General features: G+C 46.8%; 1 protein-coding gene across 1 annotated transcript; it reads right to left on the reverse strand.

Annotated features, from left to right (window-relative positions):
• Positions 1 to 1,452: 1,452 nt before the first annotated feature.
• LOC104336480 (serine protease 55) lies at positions 1,453 to 18,929 on the reverse strand. The gene is made up of 5 exons (XM_075415037.1): positions 18,878 to 18,929; positions 18,267 to 18,459; positions 17,147 to 17,394; positions 14,393 to 14,532; positions 1,453 to 2,574 (listed from the first exon to the last, which is right to left on the reverse strand). Exons 1-5 carry the CDS (start codon positions 18,927 to 18,929, stop codon positions 2,272 to 2,274), a joined length of 936 nt encoding a protein of 311 aa, XP_075271152.1. The 3' UTR covers positions 1,453 to 2,271.
• Positions 18,930 to 19,368: the final 439 nt, after the last annotated feature.

The following is a 19,368-nucleotide window of genomic DNA, read 5'->3' on the forward strand; positions in this document are numbered from 1 at the left end:
AAAAATTAATGGGTCACACTGAAATGTTAATGACAAAGCTGATCTATTGCATTTTGATTTTGTGACTCCAGCACATTCCTGTCAAATCCACAATCAAGTGATGTGCTCTCTCAAAACACAAATACCTCTGAAACAAAACACATCGACATTTCATCAGACCTACTTAGAGTGTAGAAATATTAAACAAACATTTCCTTTCTCACCCTAAATATTGAACAGTGTATGCAATAGCAAAGATGAATTCACTTTAATGAATTCTATGAGGTTTTGCGTAAGGAGGAAAAGGTCTCTTTCCTGTTTATTCCTTTGCAGATACATAGCTGGTCTTAATTTGCAGAACTGATGTTTCCATATAGCAAAGTGAACCACTTTCATTACTACTGTTTACAAGCAGGGAAACGGAGGCACGAAGCACAAACCTTCTTTCCCCAAGGCCATTGAGTAAATGAGCAACAGAACGGATCAAACCCCACAGCAGCAGTGCCCTGCTGTAACCACTAAGTAGCACCCCCTTCATTTGATGCGGACCATTATCAGTTTGCAAATGCTGCTGATGGAGAAGACCTGCTGGGTCCTTTTGCAGATCCCTCTACAGGCAGGCTTTTTCCAGGCCACGTGCTGTGGACAAGAGTGCTTTATACAATCCCTGTGTTAAAATAATTCAAACAGGAGGGCATCTCTCATTTCCTTTGGAAGAAACAACTCCATAGCCAAATAGATTGCAACATTAAGAAATATTTCCCAATGTCCAGCCCCTGCCACAGTTTCTAGAATCTGTTGTTATATTATTAACAGAGAGGAAAATAAATATAGGTATTAATGCCAGAAGACACTGTCTACTACTAATAGCTGGTAAAATAATATATTCCCCTTGTTTTTAGCTTTTATTAGTCTTTTTGCAAAGGGTTACAAGACCCTTATGCATCCATTAGCCAGTCAGCCATGTGAAATTAATGTGGAGCAATTTTCATAAGCATTACTCCAAACTAATAATAATTAAGCATTATTTTCTGCTCAGATAACACAGAAAATAAAGTCTGACTTTTATGCCAAGATGGGTTTGCATTAGCTTAAGGTAGATGAATTAATTCTCATTTACAAGGCTTCTCCACCAGCTAGCCAGAAAATATCAAGGTAATTAAAACCAATTTGTGAGGTTCTGTCCCATTGCACATTCACTGAGTTTTATCATTGCTGCAAATTACAGGTGCTTTTATGCTGTTGCAAAGGTGGGACTTGAAGGAGACCTCAGTGCTTGCCCCCTTCCCCATCCTTTCCAAGAAAAACAACCTCTTTTGAAGACTGGAACGCATTTTGCAATGCACTTCATTGCTGGAGAAGCAATGGAGGACCGTGCGTTGCATGAAGGATCAGCTCAGTCCCAGCTCAGGCTGGGATGTGAACCTCTCAGCAACACATGCAAAAGGCCTGTAACAGAGAAAAAAAAAAAAAAGAAAGCAAAAAAAAAAGCTATTTGCTTTTGATTTGCCATTTACTTGCGAGGGATTCATTTAGGCTAATTACAAAGCCAAGGGACTTCTGTAGACAGCATTTTACGGATAGCTCAGAAACAGTTCTCTTCAGCCAGACAGATTTTTCTCGATTGCCTTTAACAACCAAAACCCAGCATTCGCAGTCCCAGTAAATAAGACTGATTTGTTATACCATGCTACATTTCCCAACACTGCCCAGAAGATTTCTTTGTCCTTTTTCTAGCTTAAGGAGACACTGAATTTGACATGTAGTCATGTCCCAGCAGCTTGACGTATCACCTGAGCAGCTGCAGAGGTCTCTGAAGATGCCCTTAGCATGGGTCAGCTGCAAGACAGAAGATGTATTAGTTCAGCTAATAATTAGCTGTAAGATACATTAACCCAGAGCTATTCTACCAACAACTAAGATAATATGCAACTGAACAAGCTAAGACCTTTCCTAGGGTTTCAGCTTTCCAAGGGGAGCAGCTCCTCCAGATGCCACATCTTGACTTAGCATGTGAGCTTTAGCAAATAACTGAGCCTGATGTGACCCATCAGTGTGGAAAATCTGTGTTTTTCAGAGGATTATGGCTTCTCTTGTCTGTGTCCTGGCGCTCTCATTTCATCTCTCCAGCCTTTTCACTGCTCCCCTCTCTCACTGTGGCGCCCCATTTGGGTGTCTGTGTCCACATCAGTGACATGGAGCAGGTTGACCTGAGACATGACTATATGGATGAGCAGCAAAAGATGAACGGCATGGTAGTTCTGACTTTTATTATTTTCTGAAAAATCTTCTCTAGAATAATCCAAAAGCTAATACAGTGATAAATAAAATGAGAGAACACTCCAGAAACACCAGCTGTGTCTCAGCCCTAGAAGGAATCACCGAGCCCTTTGCACCATAATCCGTGCCTTCAATGAAGAAAGGTTTCCCCCTTAAGGCTGTCTCAGTCTCGATCCAGCTGCGGTAGTTGTAAACTGACATCAGGACCTCATGGTTTGGCTTTTCTGCACAATCTTCTCCCCAGCTGACGATGCCGACCTGAAACCACTTCATGGTGTTCCAGTAGCTGCAAACCAGAGGTCCCCCGCTGTCCACCTACGGCATAAGGAGAATGTTACAGCAGGATCAAACCTCAGGTCTCTCGTAGCAGCTTCATCACACAGGCTGGCTGGGAAAATCAAACTCTATCCTGAGTTCATGAGGATTTAGGTGAATAAGCAAATTTTGGACTCAAAATTTCACGGCTCAGCCCTGCAATCCCTGCAGAATAAATAGATACAGAAGGTAAGAGCAGGAGATCAGTCACAAGCTCTGGCTCAGGGCAGTGCCCTGTCCTTCTCAGCCTCTTCCACATGCTCCCACAGCCCCAGAAGGATACCTGAATTCTGTCACCAACCGACAACATCCAGGAGTAGAAAGGGACATTTGCTGTGACTGCTCATTCAGTCCTTGACTTCTCTGCAAAACTGGTCCGTGGAGGTGCTGGGTTCCTGCCACTGTTAATTTTGGGGGCTAGCATCCAGAAACTGGACAAGAGATGAACGCTAATCCTGACAAATCCTTCTTACAGCCTCACTAATTTCACTGAAAGCTTGCCTGCTGCTGCAAGGACAACCTTCACTCACCCAGCGCGTGCAAGCCTTCAAAGGCACATTGCCGGCACCCCGCAAAGAGGAATGTCCTTCTGTTCGCTGCTTTAGCTTGAACATCAAGAGCACGTCCAGCCACCCGTATGACCTCTGTTTGCAATCTCTGAACACCACCCGAGGGAGAATAGAAACCAGCACAAAACCACCCAGACAGGTACCGCACTTTTCTGATGGTTATGTACCTCTTCAGTGCTCTGCAGCCCCTGCTCTAAATACAGCGGTTTCCTTCCACAGTGTGTCTGAATATTTTTTCTACCCTATCTCCAGTATTTTATGTGGCAAATCAGAAATTCAGTACAAACTCATTTCCTGAGACAGCCGGCTTTCCTGGAAAATGTTGTCCTTCCCTCTTTGTACACTACTTTGAGAAATGTCTTTGTCATTAATGTATGAACCCCCCTCTGCCAGCAGATACCCTGAGCTAACACACATTAATTAATGAGTAAGGAAGTGGCTGTAGTCCTCTGCGCAACTCATCAGCACCCAATAAAGTTTATGACAGAATTCCTACTCACTTCATTAGGTGGAGGGTCCAGGTCCACAATATGTTTATCTCTCTTATTTTTTTCTGTTTTTCCTTTTGGTTCATCATGCATACAGGAGGGAAAAAATGAAGATAAATGCAGAGCAAAAGTTGCTTCAGCATTCACAGAATCACGGAATCATTTTGGTGGGAAAAGACCTTTAAGATCATCGAGTCCACCTGTAAATTCAATACTGTTTGCACTGAAATGGTGTTACTGTAGCTACACGTCTGCATCTCAGCCAGTGCTGCTGGACCCTCTGCAGGCTCAGGATCTAAAGACGTTTCCCGACCCTGTTTCAGCCAAGGATTTGCGTGAATCCAACAAGTGACCTTGCAGTGACCTTGGATCCATGCGTTATCAGTGTCCTTGGCCATGGCATCCTGTTTGAATGAATGAACATCTCCTAGGCTGTACGCACAATTAAATTACTGGGAATTTTACTGCTAATTCCCCCAGGGCAGGAACAGGCCAAACGTATTATCCCAGTAGCGAAAAGAAGGCACTTCGAGCCTCCTACACAAAGATAATAAACGAAGTCGAGAGAGTGGGAGCTGCTCGCAAGCCAGTGACGCAGCAACGGCTGACGACACCTTATCAGGGATATGTCAGGATGCGTCGCGATGGCTTTTCCCGGTCCGGGGAATTTTTAGCACTGGCAGAGGCCCTGCACGTCATCAGGGCAGACCGGTTTCAGAATGCCCAACTTGGAGGCTGTTCACACTTGCAAAGGATCTTTCTCCCAGGGTGCTTAAATACCAGTTAATTCCTGATACCTTGTGACTGTCCTTGGGGGGAAAAGTCTTATCGTATTTCATAGCTGAGAAAACCACAGCAGAAAACTGACACGATTTGCACAAGGCAACGGCAGAGCCAGGAGTCCCTATTTAAACTATGCATCATGCACTTTTCCTTTCAAATCAGATCTGCTTTTCCCTGTTTGCCTCTTTAACCATTGATTTTGCTCTCTGCCTGGTCAGCGAGGAAAGGCAGAGCTGTCTGCAGGGCTTGGGGGACTGTCAGCTGTGGAAAGCGATTTAAAACCTGGGCAGAGAGGGAGCTAGGCAATGCTGTGAAAACCCAGGCAGCAGCTGCAAATCCATTCCTCTAATCCACAAGCTCTGAGACCCAAATCCTGCTTCAGATCCCTTTCCACATGGGCTGAGCTGGTCTGCTTCATCTGCTTCACGGATGCAACTTTTAACATGCCATTTCTCTTAACTTCAGCTATTTAACTCAATGATCTTATCACAAAGTGGGCTAAATCATCCTCTCCATGTGATAATCTCATTCATATAATTATAGCAGTAGCCAAGATGAATCAGTAGCCTTGATTTTCTAGGGCTAAAGATAGAGAAAATAAACTCAGTTCTTGGATGCTTCTAAATCTCCCCGTATCCACCTTAAGCTCTCAAAAACATTGGGCCAAGGTTTTCCATTCTTGTGTAGGAGAGGGTGTGGGAGGAGCAATTTTTGAGCACTGGTACAATTATCTCAGCTCTGTGATGTTTCCAGTAGCACTAATTTAATGAATGCTCAGGTTTAACAACTCTGAAGATTGAAGAACTTATTAAATGCTGCTTTCAGCCTCCTGTGTCCTGGTAGTGAAATATTTCTGGTCAGCAACACGCAGCAGATACCTGTTCCGGCTCTTCAGTCTGAGTGCCAGGTTTCTGGACAGCAAAAAAACTAAAAAAAGCATCTTTGCCTGTGTTGCATGCTGTTTGTCAACTAGAAGGTGAGTGAAAAGCAACCACATCAAATCAGGTCTGGTGCTGCACTCACGCCTTCCACAACTGCACGTTAATCCTCCCATTAGGAGAGGTGAGAGCAATGATCTATTCGCTGATAAATAGTTCTGGCCTGTATAAAAACTGTCACTACCTAACAAGGCGCTTTGTTCACTGAAGCTGATCAAAAATTTCATCTTTTTCACTGCGACCAAAGCCTTTCTGTGAACATCAGGAGCCTTTCTGCTGACTTCAGTGGGCTTTGGATCAAGAGTGTAATCTTCCCTCCATATTTGCATTTGTGTCCGCAACACGGTAATTGATCGGAACAAACACGTCCACCCACATAAATCTTCTTAGGTGGGAGAAGCTCTGGGGGAGGGAGAACAACCCATCCGATACTCATTAGGGGGCTACACAATCCTTGCAAGTCATTGTTGGTTTCATTTTCATGTTGCTAAGCTCCTTGTAAATTGGAAAGGATCAGCATGCGAATAACAACATTTGCCATTAGAGCTGCCCTGGCTGCAGCAAGTGAAGGCTTTTGCAAACAGATGATTCCTTCAGTCATTTCATTGTGAACAAGCTGTCTTCAGAGAAAGGTGGAAGAATGGAGGCTATGGCCATTCTTAGAATGCAGGTATCAAAAATGAACACAGGGCACCTGGACTCCTTTCATGGCATCCCTTTGAGATGTGAGGTGAGAGCCTTCAGCTACTCTGTCCCTGCATCCCCGCACTGGAAAATGGGAGAACAGGACAGCTCTGGTCCATCCACACAGATGTCAGCAGGGTCCATTAGTAACTATGGTGGCACGGACTTGAAGGCAATTATAATGCATCTGGCCAAAGATCCATGTGGCCCAGACTCCTGTCTCTGACAGTTATCTGTAGCAAGTGCTCAGGGAAAGAGAATAAGAAACAGGGCAAGTATTTACAGAGTTGTATTTACATCACAGTGGTTAATAGCTTTAGAGAGATCTTCATCCAGGAAGTTATCTAATTGCTTTTTGAATCCATTTATCGCTTAGGATAAATACCCACAACATCCTGGTCAGTGATTTCCATAGTTTAATTATCTGTTGGATGAAAAACCACTTCCTTCTCTTTGTTTTAAATCTGCTCCCCAATACTGCCATCTGACACCCCCTCCTTCATGTGTTTTGAACAGTAAAGAAAAGAGGGCACCTCTTGACTGTCCTCTCCTTGCTGTTCATGACTTCAGGAATCTGTGTCGTATCCCCTCCAGACATCACTTTTACAAGCCTCAGAGTCCTGCTCTGTAATTGCCCTTTCTGCCAGAAGCCATTCCACATCCCTGTTCATCCTTCCTACTCTACTCTACTTTTTTAGACCTACTACCTCCTTTCTCAGATGGGCTGGATGGGAATTGCACACAGCACACGAGACATAGGCTCCCAAGATTAGTGTCCTGACATAACACACGTCTGCTTTGCTACCTATTCCTTTCCTAATCATTCATAATGGTCTCATTGCCTTTCTGACCTCCAGAGAGCCGCATGCTGATGTTTTTGAAGGAGTATCCACAGTTACTCCAAGATCTTCTTCCAGGGTAATAGCTAATTTAAAGCCTATTATTGCATGCATACAGCTGTAGTTGCTGCTTCCTATATTAATTACTTTGCCTTTATCAACAGTGAAATGCATCTGCTGTTTTAACCTTCAGTCACTCAAAATAATGAGATCCTGCTGCACCCTTGAACAGTCAGTTTTAATTTTGACCACTCTGGATAATGTTGTGGCATCGGCCATCTTGGTCATCTCAGCATTCACCCTTCTTGAATAGCTCAATTCCTTTCACGGATGCCTACACAAATCCACTTGTAAGCCCTTTCTGTGGTCAAATCCTTCCTCTATGTTGCCTCCATTTCAAACCAAAGCCCTTCTTCATGACAGTTCAGTTTCTCCATGAGCTTTTTGTGAGAAATCTCATTAAAAGTGTTTTGGCAATCTCCGCATGTTATATCAGCTGTGTCACCCTCTGCCACATGCTTGTCGACTCCTTCAAAGAATTTAGATCTGTCTGTGAGTCATGGCTTTCCCTTAAAGCCCTGTTGACTCACTGTAATTGAATGAGAAGAGGTTCTTCTGAGTCATCACACCCATTCCCCCACTCCAAGGGCAAGCACAAGGTAGGTTTCTGTGTTCAGCTGGATCCAGAGATGTTCTGCTCCCCACACCTTCACTCACCAGGCACACAAAGTAACGCTGGACCCCCTTGCTGCAAGCCAAACAGCTTCAGTTTGAGGGGCCAAAAGCTACAACCCAGAGGAAGAAAGCAGAAGAAAAACACAACAACACCACCACAGATCCTTGCAATAGGAAGGAATTTTTTTCACAGATTAAAGAATTAAGCCACCACAATCTGAATGTTTCACTTCTCTGCCCATAGCTGTAGAGCAGCTCTGCGGAGAGGGACCTGGGTGTCCTGGTGGATGACAGGTTAACCATGAGCCAGCAGTGTGCCCTGGCTGCCAAGAAGGCCAATGGCATTCTGGGGTGCATTAGGAGGAGTGTGGCCAGCAGGTCGAGGGAGGTTCTCCTTCCCCTCTATACTGCCCTAGTGAGGCCTCGTCTGGAGTACTCTGTCCAGTTCTGGGCTCCCCAGTTCAAGAAAGATGAAGAGCTACTGGAGAGAGTCCAGTGCAGGGCTACAAGGATGGTGAGGGGACTGGAACATCTCTCCTACGAGGAAAGGCTGAGGGAGCTGGGCTTGTTCAGCCTGGAGAAGAGAAGGCTGTGAGGGGACCTAACATATACTTACAAATATCTGAAGGGTGGGGGTCAGGAGGATGGGGCCAGACTCTTTTCAGTGGTGCCCAGTGACAGGACAAGGGGCAATGGGCACAGACTGAAGTCTGGGAAGTTCCAGCTGAACATGAGGAAGAACTTCTTCACTCTGAGGGTGACGGAGCACTGGAACAGGCTGCCCAGAGAGGCTGTGGAGTCTCCTTCTCTGGAGATATTCAAGACCCACCTGGACAAGGTCCTGTGCAGCCTGCTGTAGGTGACCCTGCTTCAGCAGGAGGGTTGGACTAGATGACCCACAGAGGTCCCTTCCAACCCCTACCATTCTGTGATTCTGTGATTCTGTGATCATAAAGTGATCAAATGATGAAAGCCCTATAAAACCATGGGACTCAGGAAAAGTGTTCTCATTCTTATGAGCTGCGCATCAAAGCACCCTGTAGAAGCAAATTTAAGAGACTGCAAATGCAGAAACGCATTTCTACTGCTTTGTGGCTTCCCAGCATACCTTCCTACTTAAACCAATCTGTTCCTTAGGGAAAAAACCCCACCTCGTCGTCTTAGCAACAGATCAGTGATGGAGAATCTACCACAAGGATAGAGAGTGGATCACATCCCTGTGCAGGCATGGTATAATAGTAAAGAGATTTTGTATAGTTAGCAATAACTATAAACGTGGTTAGCTTTGACTTCTGGCCCCTAGGAGACCTCTGCCTGATAGGAAGAAGGGCCCACAGCTTCAGACCTCACACAGCTACTCTCCATCCCTACAGACTGCAATCCGACCGTCATCCACCCACCTCCTTTCAGATATTTTGAACAGCCGGAGGGACTGACCACGCTCCCCTGGTTTGTGACCTTTCCCTCGCATTTGTGATTATGTATACAGACTTCATTCCCATTTGCAGACTTTTACGTTAAAAAGTTCTGTTTCACTAGACTTCCTTTGCACTTTTGGAGCCACATTAGCACCAGCAAAAGGCTGCAAGAGCTTATAAAAGGATGAAGATCTTTAGTCACTTCTGCACTGGTTGAGCACTCTCATGCACGGAAGAAGTGAGGGTGTGAGGGGTCAGCTCAGCTCCAGACCGATCACCTCTCCTCGGTGTGTCCCGTGCGAGTCTCAGGCTCCCATTGCAGTCACATTAATGGCACTGGGGCATGTTTTGAGATGGGGGGCAGACAGATGCCAGGGAGATATCCTGGGATATCTAAAATGGCAGAGGAGACATAGATGTAGTCAACGGTCCTGCCTTGGAGCCATGCGTCTCCCTGTGAGCTAGACATCTTAGACTGCTTTTAGTTAGTTTAGTTAGTTCAGGGCTATGAGGATGATAAGGGGACTGGAGCATCTCTCCTACGAGGAGAGGCTGAGGGAGCTGGGCTTGTTCAGCCTGGAGAAGAGAAGGCTGAGAGGGGACCTTAGAAATTCTTATAAATATCTGAAGGGTGGGTGTCAGGAGGATGGGGCCAGACTCTTTTCAGTGGTGCCCAGCGACAGGACAAGGGGCAAGGGGCAATGGGCACAAACTGAAGCCTGGGAAGTTCCAGCTGAACAGAAGGAAGAACTTCTTCACTCTGAGGGTGACGGAGCCCTGGAACAGGCTGTTCAGGGAGGTTGTGGAGTCTCCTTCTCTGGAGATATTCAAGACCCGCCTGGACAAGGTCCTGTGCAGCCTGCTCTGGGTGATCCTGCTTCAGCAGGGAGTTGGACTAGATGATCCCTAGAGGTCCCTTCCAACCCCTGCCATGCTGTGATTCTGTAATGGGGAGCAATAAGCACTCATACAGGGATTTATCTCATTTTAATACAGATGATCAAAACAACCTCAATGAATGACATGTCAGAAGCGCTTTTTTCCTCCCTGTTGATGGAAAGATGATTCGGCAGATGCAGATGGCTACAGAAAAGGCATTTGTATCTGGCTGGATGGGTCCCACCCAGGGTTGTACGAAAACTACTGCTATCACAATAGCTGTGAGGGGTGAAAGCCCTGAGCATCCCAGATGCTGTAAAGGGCATTTGCACTTTCCAAACAGCTGCCAGTTTATGCCAGCAGGGCATACTATAGGTGAAGCAAAGATGTCCTTTCCTGCTTTTTTCATAGAACTAAAGAAATTAAAACCCAGAGCCCTAGATGCATCCCAGCATCATTTCAGACATTTGTCAGAGATGGCCAAGATCACCACCTGCTGCCGTTGGTGGAAGGGGGTAGATACCTTCAGCCCACGACTCAGATGTGAACTTGACATCACACAGCACAGTGAAGCTGAGCTGGAACCATCCCGCTTCTTGTTATTGGCCTCAAAACGATTCCTTCCCCTGAAAGTCAGGCCAGGGACTGGGCCCCCGTTTGCCTGCTGCTGACCTGAACTGTACATGAACTGTGACTTCCAGCTGAACATGCTCCGTCCTAATCACCTTATCGCAGAGCTACCCCCACAGACCTTCTTTGCAGAAACTCTCTGAAATATAATTGGGCCATTTACTGAATTTTGTCTGGTTAGGCAAGACACTGAAGAGGCATTTGCTCTGTGAGTCCCTCATACTCTAATTATTGTTCAAGTTACCATTGCATCAGAGCCTAACAAAAGATGCTTAAGAAAGCAAGGAATTAGACATCAATTGTGGTTCATGGGGTCATGGAAGAAATGCAGCACAGAAAAAAATAACACATAGGCCATCTCTAGTGTCTGTTCTTTAGCACTTGTACTCCATGAACATCCATTAATGCTAATGTTTATGACTAAATAGAACTATAAATCAGTTACAGATCCTGTTAGTGTTAATTCACAGTCAATCTATATATTTGTCTGCAGAACCTCTAGGGAATTGGTATACAATAGATTTTTCTTTTTAAATGAATGAATTTTTTTTTTAAGTACAAATACTCAGGAGCTCTGCTATTCAATTTCCTTGAATTATTACAGGAATACAGTCAGTGATCCACAAATTAGTCTTGTCTAGTACTAGTAGGATGGCAGCTGGTGAAATGCCTGAGTGTTTCTGTTCATGTCCTGTTGCCACACGGGGGTGTTAAGCCAGTGGTCAGTAGAATAAAACTTCTACATGATGCCTTAGTGAAGACTTCTGGGCTGCTGTAGCTACTTATATAAAACAGCTTGCTGCAATGGGGAAAATCTAGCACACAAATGGCACACAGTGCAAAGACCTGGGATGGTAATCCTTTGGATCCACACTAGGGTCATGTGGACTTATAACCTTGGGTCTAGGTGAAACTTGCCCAACTTAGACTGGCTTTGGACATGAACAAATGTATCCTGATTCTCAGCAAAGCTCAGAAAAGGTTAACGTAAGACTTTATCTTCTTTATGTCCAGACAGATCATGCATCTGTGCAGGCTTCCAGGATTGCTATGACCACACCTACACCAGCAAGCTCAGCATCTCCAGGGCTTGTTCCCTGACCAGCGGTCTCTGCCTTGCCTGTGCTGCTGCTTCTTCCTGGCCTCTAAACTGCGGTGCCAGGATCCAAAGTGATCCTACCCAGTCCCTGGAAATAGTCAAGGTGAGGCTGGACAGGGCTCTGAGCAACATGGTCTGGTTGAAGATACCCCTGCTCATTGCAGGGGGGTTGGACTAGATGAACTTTGAAGCTCCCTTCCAACACAAACCATTCCATGATTCTGTGATTCTATGATTCTACGGTTCTATGATTCTACTGTGGGTGGCTCCTGACCCATGCAAAAGCTTGATCTGTGTATGGAAATCATCCAGGAGACAGCTGGTCAGGACAGACAAAAACCGTGTCCAGGGCTGCTCTACCTCCTTGATTTTGTAAAGGATTTAGGTATTTTGAAATCTGGCCGCATTCTCTTTTGACTCAAATCCCACAATCTTTATAGACAAGAATAGCTCGATAGATTGCACTGTCTACAGTGTGCCTCACTATCTGCCCAGGACAGGTGAATTAGCTGTCCAGTGGTCCATGCTGCAGAGCAAGCATCAGGTTTGGACCTGGTCTCTCAGTTCAATACCAGGCAGTACTACGGGCAAGCCACCAAATATCTGAACCAGCCTAGCAAGGCCAGAACGTGCCCTACCCAACTTAAATCAGCGCTGCCCAGGAAATCATCCACCAGCAAAATGCATCCACTCCAGCAATTTAGCAAATTCTGACGAAAAGTCGTATCACCTGTTTCTCTCCCAAAGAGCTCCACTAACATGGGTATGGTTTTGTCTTGCTCTCGTTATGTCAGTTGGCAAGACATTTCTGCCCGGTCAAGCTTCCACTACAAGTGTGCAGTTGCTGGGTTATGAACATTATCACACACGCTATTGTTGTGTACCCCCACTGCTTGGAAAGCTCACATTTCTAGTTCATTTCTCAGATGACTCTAACATTATTGTAGATCAAAATAGCACCCTCATCAGCTTTCTGAATACAGGAGATTCATTTTGCTGGGTAGAAGTGTTCTTGCTGTTTCACCAGCATAATTCAGCCACAGAACTTAAGGCTGGGCTGGGAAGTGCATCCTTTAATCATGTTAATATTATCCCGTGGCAGTTTTCTTTTTAAAATTTTTGATTGAGTTTAATGGAGGTGTAAGTCACTAGATGAACGGTTTCAGAGACAGATGCTCTCTGGCTAACTGAAAAAATGATTTTGCAAAGCAAACTTTCCCCAGGTACAGGTCCAGCTGGCGCTTTGCAGCGCACTGTCCCTGTCCCCACTGCCTTCCCCTAAAGGGCAGGGGATTTCTCTTTGTCCTGGGTGTTGTTTTACTTCCCTCAGTGAATAATTCTTGCCCAGTGGAGGATGGAGACCTCAGTCCTGAAGCAGAGGCTGCAGGAGAGCCCAGTCCTTACCAGACTCTCAGAGGAGGGGTTGGAAGTTGGTGTGAAAGGAGGTTTGCTATGAAAGGTTCTGGAGGTTTTCTACGGAAGAAAAGGTGTTTTTTTGGTTTTCAGGCTTTGACATCATGAAAGCAATCCTGCAGGTAGAGCATGATCTGAGGGCACAAGCTCTGAGTGAGGTTTTACCACATTTGGGTGTCTGTGTCAGCTCTCTCCCCTTAGCAGTCCCTGATATCACATACTGCTTGACCTCTACTATTTATCTTCAGAAGTCATCATCCTGTATCACTAACTCATTGTAATAAGATGCAACTAATTCTGACATCCACAGACAAACCCACCATGTCATCAAAGGTCATTTCTGTCAGAGCCAAGACCTCGCCTGAGAAAGGTTTATAATATTCAAATTAAAAACTCCTGGACTCCATTCATAAATCTTAGTATGGTTTGGGTTGGAAGGGACCTTATGCACCATCTCGTTCCAACTCACCTGCCATGAGCAGGGACACCTTCAATCAGACCAGCGTGCTCAAAGCCCCATTCGACCTGGCCTTGAACACTTCCAGGGAAGGGGCAGCCACAGCTCTTCTTGGCAACCCGTGCCAGGGCCTCACCACCCTCAGAGTAAAGAATGTCTTCCTTATATCTAATGTAAATCTACCCTCTTTCAAGCTTGAAGCCATACCCCTTTTCCTATCATCACATGCCCGTGTAAAAATTCCCTCTCCAGCTTAATTTCCCACCCAGTTCTTTTGCTTTCGCCCTCCTGGAAAACACTTCACCATCTCCTTGCAGTATTTAACCTGCTGATAGAGTAGCACTGCCCAGCCCAGGGCTGAAGGGACACCAGGCAGGAGGACAACACAGCACGTGATGCTCTGAGCCCTCTCTGCAGGGACAGGAGACCTCTCCTTCCATGTCTCCCACCGCTGTACAGCTTGGCCACAGCAGATGCTGGGTTTTTAAATTGCTGTGAGATAACAGTCCAAAACCATGTGCCCAGAGCCATTGAAATCTGTCTCTCATCCAAGGGGACTTGCTGGGAACCACGCTTTTCCCTGGCCCTCCTTTCAGCTCGTTGTTTCCCTTACAGAGCTCCTGCCTGTCTCGCTGCAGGGGGGCAATCAGGGCAGGGGGGAGAGTGTGAGGAGAAGCCCATCTGCTCGACAAGGCATTTCGTTTCCAGCACCACCACTGCTTTCCAACCCCAAGAGTCCTGCACCCCAACTGCCCGGGTCAATATGCCTTTGCAGGCAGTTCCTTGGCCCCTGGGCATCCTGCCCTGGCCTCCTGCAGAGAAGCTTTAGCAACCTCAGGAAGCCATGGGAAGGATCAATGTTCATTCCTGAAGTGAAGGCACTTCTCCTCCAATGTCTCTGTGCCCCTATGGGCAGCGTGGCCCTCCGGGAGCCTGTTTGCTTTACCTGGCAAGCACCTCTTTCTCCTTTGTCCAGCTTAGCACACAGCGCGTTCTCCATCAGCTGCGGGAACCGCTCCAAGCACTGCTCCTTGCTGATGAGCTTCATCCGAGCTTTCTGCAGCACGTGGGATGCTGGCACCGCAACTGTTAACCAGCAAGTGAGAAAAGAACGATTAACAAAACTTGAAGAGCAGTACAGACTTGTAAGGGTGAAACCACAGCTGGAGACTAGCCCTTGGGACTGCGTCTGGCTGAATTTGTAAAGCCTCTCGGGGCAAGAGGGTCTAGGCACCACTGTATGGTCTTGGGGTCATGGGGGCTTACAGGGGCTGTCCAAGTGTTAGCAAAGATCAGTTTGTGGTTTTGACTTTGTGCCAGACTAGGAGGTGGGTGGGTAGGTAGAAAGGGGGGAGGTATTAATGAGCAAAGTTGAAATCCTGGGGAGTGGAGGCTTGATAAATAGGATTTAAAAAAAACACTTATTTTTGTAGATGAAATCTGGGGTGTGGTACAGGTGGAAGAGCCCCAAAGGGATTGCTTGTCCTGCTGGTCTTAGAGATGACTTGAGATTAGCTGCACTGCACACCTTGGGTTTCTCACTCCTGTTTCTGGGGAACTCAGTTTGAGGGACTCTTCACGAGGTCTTGTGCAAGTCCCGTGGAGCAAAGTCCACTGGGCTTTCCCCAGAACAGATGATCTTGTTATGCCCATGCTCTCCTGGGGGGCTGTGAGGCTGTACCTCATCCAGGGGACCAGCTGTATCTTTCACAAAGTAGCTCTCAGGATGGCAGTACAGAATGGAAGTAACTGCTTAACTGCTTTATTCTTCCCTTGGGAAATCGCAGTGGGCACCAGCAAGAGACAAAAAGATTGGGAATTTGCAGAGCTACTTGGAGAACCCACAATTTCAGCCACATTTCTCTTCAAAGTGAATCTGATTGTGCAGGATAAAACTGACTTTGGAGGGATCGTAGAGTCATAGAATGGTTTGGGTTGAAAGGGACCTTAAAGATCATCTGGTTCCAGCCCCCCTGCCATCAGCAGGGACATCTTCCACCAGACCAGGTTGCTCAGAGCTCCGTTCAACCTGGCCTTGAACACTGCCAGGGAGGGGGCAGCCACAGCTTCTCTGGGCAGCCTGGGCCAGTGTTTCACCACCCTCATGGTGAAGAATTTCTTCCTTATATCTAATCTAAATCTCCTCACTCTCAGTTTAAAGCCATCACCCCTTGTCAATAACTCTACATGCCCTCGTGAAAAGCCCCTCTCCAGCTCTCTTGTAGGCCCCTTCAGTGATGTTGCTGCTCGGCACAGACCTACAGATATCCAGAGAATCACTCCTACTCCCATATTTCACGGAGCTAAATTGGCCCAGCACCTTCAGGAAGGTGGACTCAAAGGTAAAATCTCAAAGATCGAAAATTGTCAGGTCCCTTTTGCAGCTAAGATGGGGCTGCTTCATGGAAGTGCACACAGATTAAAATTCTTTGATGCAGGCATCTCCAAGGAGGTGGCTCCACTTGTAGATGTCTAATTGACTTCAGTTGGAGTTAGGCTAGTGTCACCGAGGTGCCAACTGAGAGATGTCCACCTAAAAAAAGGCCAGTAGAGACAAGAAATGACCCATTTCCCCCACTGAGGAACAATGCCTCATACTTTTTGGCATGGCCCGTACGATACCATACCATAGCACATTTCTCACCAAACTCAAACTTCTGTTGATTTTCTCTTGCAGCCTCTCCCAGACAGAAGGGGTGTGTGCCAGGGCTGAGCGCATTGACCTCCCACAGGGTGAAATTTGGAGAGGAGAAGCGATGTCAACTGAGACCACACAGCAGCCGGAGACCGATTCCCAGAGCCACGCCGTGCATTTTGCAGAGAGACCAGCTAAATAGAAATCCTGCCAAGCTGCAGAGCAACTCTGCAGCAGGCCCCTGTTTTCTGTTTCTAAGAGCACGTTACCTTGGTGAAATGGGAGAGTTTCACAACTATAGCACAGTGTTGTGTTGCATATTACTGTTATGTGAGGCAAATGAAGCCTCAGAAGGAAAATGTGGAGGTTCAGAGAGGAGACAGTAATCCTACGGAGCAGAGTAGCAAGGATTAAATGGGACCTTCCCTTACTACACCCTGGAAAGGAGTGCTCAAGCCCCAAGGCACCACCCTGCCCACTCCATCCCAATTACCTCTTTCCAGTAATGAAATCGCTCATTAGCCATTTAGTGGCATTTGTTCAGGCTAAACATTCTGGGTCACGATCAGTGCTGTAGCTACTTTCATCAGGGCTTAAACGAGAGCAATTAGCAATAGCAATCTGCTGTTCTAAATGAGTGAAGAAGAGGGGTGACCAGTGCCAAGGAATCAGTCTAGTTCATGAAGACATTAAGCCAAAGACAACCCTAGACCTTCATTTCCCTTATTCCAGGCCACTTTATACCCAGCCTAACTTGTCCACCAGGGTGGAGCTTGTCTTACTTTGTGTTCCAAAAAAGGCAAGCAAGATGCTGAGTTCCTGCAGAGAAAAGGTGGCTCTAAGGTTTCAGCTTGAAGATACATGCTCAGAGTACCAGGGACTTTGCTCTGGGGTCAGTAGATGACTGGTTCTTGCACTGAACAGAGAACTGGTGGATATGCAGAGGCTGAGAGGATGTGGAGGTGTTTACCAGGCAGGTAGTAACCCCTCCTGGGAGAGAACACCTACTTTAAATGGATAAAAACCAGCCTCCATGAGCAAATCCACCTCCCGACAGCATCTCACCTGCACTTCTGGTTCCCCACCCAGCAACCCAGCAGTGCTGCCAGATGTTGATGTCATACATGAAGGGCAAGCAGATAGGGATTTTCTCATTGCTGAACTCGATGGGAGAGCTGAGCAGGATCAGAGCGATATCATTTTGCATGCTCATTCTGTCAAAGCCTTGGTGGAGGATCAAGCTGTCTGGCTTGTGCTCTTCCAGTGGGAGGCTGAGGTCAGTTCCCCCCACTACAACAGTGAGATCTGGTGGCCTAAAAAATAAAACAGAAGCAGTGTAGACACAAGCAAACGTGAAGACTTTGTGCTGTAAATGTTGGTGCCTCCTCCCCCTGAGCAGGGTAGGGTGGTGCTCAGCAAACTGCAGAGGAGATTGGCTATAAATATCACAGAAATCTACCGTCGCTCCTAGGCAAAGCAAATTGTCAGGGGAGAGAGGTGCAGAGGTAGAACACAAATGCAACCAAGTTATAAATAGCCCAGCCGCTAACAAACAGATGGAGTGGGCTGGATCTTCGGGATCGCTGCGCCCTGGGCTGGTTGCCCCCAGCCAGATGCTCCAGGTCGTGATGCCACAGGTCATTTGTCACCGAGCAGTCTCGGCTCTTGGACCAGCTGAATGTTGCAGGCGGCTCACAGAGGGCTGGACTCTGCCCTGGGCATTGCATGCAGTTGATTTATCTAGAAACTGCTGTTTTAAAATCAGACTCTTCACGAGGTAAAGGTGTTTGCTATATGAAAGCAAAGGTAATTTGGGGGTTAGAATAAATTGGAATAGAATACATCTCTTTACGAGGTACTGCAACATATGTAGACACATAGAAAATGTTTGGGGGCATTAGAACAGCATCATGGGCATTTATACAAGTCTGCTCAGACCATCCTTCAAAATATCTTCCCTTCTCCACCTCCTGGTTACACAGATCTCTGCACGTTTTTGTTGAAACACTCTCTCTGACCAAAAATGGGCCTGCTTTCCCCAAAGGAGACAACAACTGTTTTCAGGGCTCTCCTTCTGGCTCAGTGATGTTTGTGTTGCACTTGACCCCAAGAACATACCTATTCTACTGCCACAAGGAGCGATGTTACGAATCCTTGGCTGTCCTCCCTCCCCCCGAATACTCACACCTTTTCTGCAAAGCAATGGGCCGCAGTTAAAATCCAAAACGCGCTGATCATGGTGCCCCCACAGATGTGTTTCCCGTTGGTCTGGATGCTCACATGCCACGGGAACTCCCCGGCCTTGGCGTATCTCCCCGCTGTGATCCTCTTGCCGGTCTGCAGAAAGGACTCGTAAGATGGTCGGAGGCCACACTCTGGGTACAAAACGAGACACGTTGCTCACGTATAGCGGTGCTGCTGACTATGCTACTGGACTATAAAGGGGCAGGACATCAGCTAAAGCACTGGACTGTAGTTATCCACGCTGCTTGGTCCCTACCAAAGCCCCTGGCATCGCTGTAGTCTCCCCAAACCTGCACTCTGCCAAGCAATGCCCAGGCACTTTGGAGCTAACAGGGCTGCAGAGTGTTTCCCGCAGGCAGCTTGGATAAAATCCTTGTCTAGGGAGTACGGGTGGAAGAGTTCAGCGTCAGGCTGTCATACAAGCCATACGTGTATGCCATCAAGTACAAGGAATAAGCCCAGGCTTATTTCATTTACCGATATGTGTGTATTCTACAGCATTGCTGCTCTGCTGATCATTTCTGAACTTAAAAAGTTCAGAAAAAAAATCCGCATTGATGCTGTTGATCAGAAAAGTTAAACAGAAGAGGGTAAGGAGCAGCATTTCGATCCCAGCATTGGACAGGCACTCCTTGAAAACATTCAGGGCAGTGACACTTCCGCAGACACCTCAGGACGCCTTCCCCATTCCATGTTCTCACACGTCTCTCTGCTGGGGCAACCGGGATGTGACATCACACAATCCACAGAATCACAGAATCACGGAATGTTTGGGGTTGGAAGGGACCTCTGTGGGTCATCTAGTCCAGCCCCCTGCCGAATCCATTGGGTTCTGTTTTGGCTTAGCCTGGCTGGACGCCACGTGCCCACCAAAGCCGCTCCATCACTCCCCCTCCTCCACCAGACAGCAGAGAGAAAATATGATGAAAGGTTCATGGGCCGAGTTAAGGACGGGGAGAGATCACTCACCAATTACCGTCACGGGCAAACCAGACTGAACTTGGGGAGAAAAATAAGAAGTTTAATTTATCACCAATCAAATA

Source organism: Opisthocomus hoazin, chromosome 2 (genome assembly GCF_030867145.1).
Source record: "Opisthocomus hoazin isolate bOpiHoa1 chromosome 2, bOpiHoa1.hap1, whole genome shotgun sequence".
NCBI lineage: Eukaryota > Metazoa > Chordata > Aves > Opisthocomiformes > Opisthocomidae > Opisthocomus > Opisthocomus hoazin.

What these genes read in the sequence shown, in the direction of transcription:
- LOC104336480 (XM_075415037.1), bottom strand. Translation starts at nt 18,929, where the DNA reads ATGCTGCTCCTTACCCTCTTCTGTTTAACTTTTCTGATCAACAGCATC. An exon ending in TCTGATCAACAGCATCAATG is followed by an intron (nt 18,460 to 18,877) that starts CGGATTTTTTTT and finishes TCGTTTTGTACC; the next exon opens with CAGAGTGTGGCCTCCGACCA. An exon ending in CATTGCTTTGCAGAAAAGGT is followed by an intron (nt 17,395 to 18,266) that starts GTGAGTATTCGG and finishes TTTATTTTTTAG; the next exon opens with GCCACCAGATCTCACTGTTG.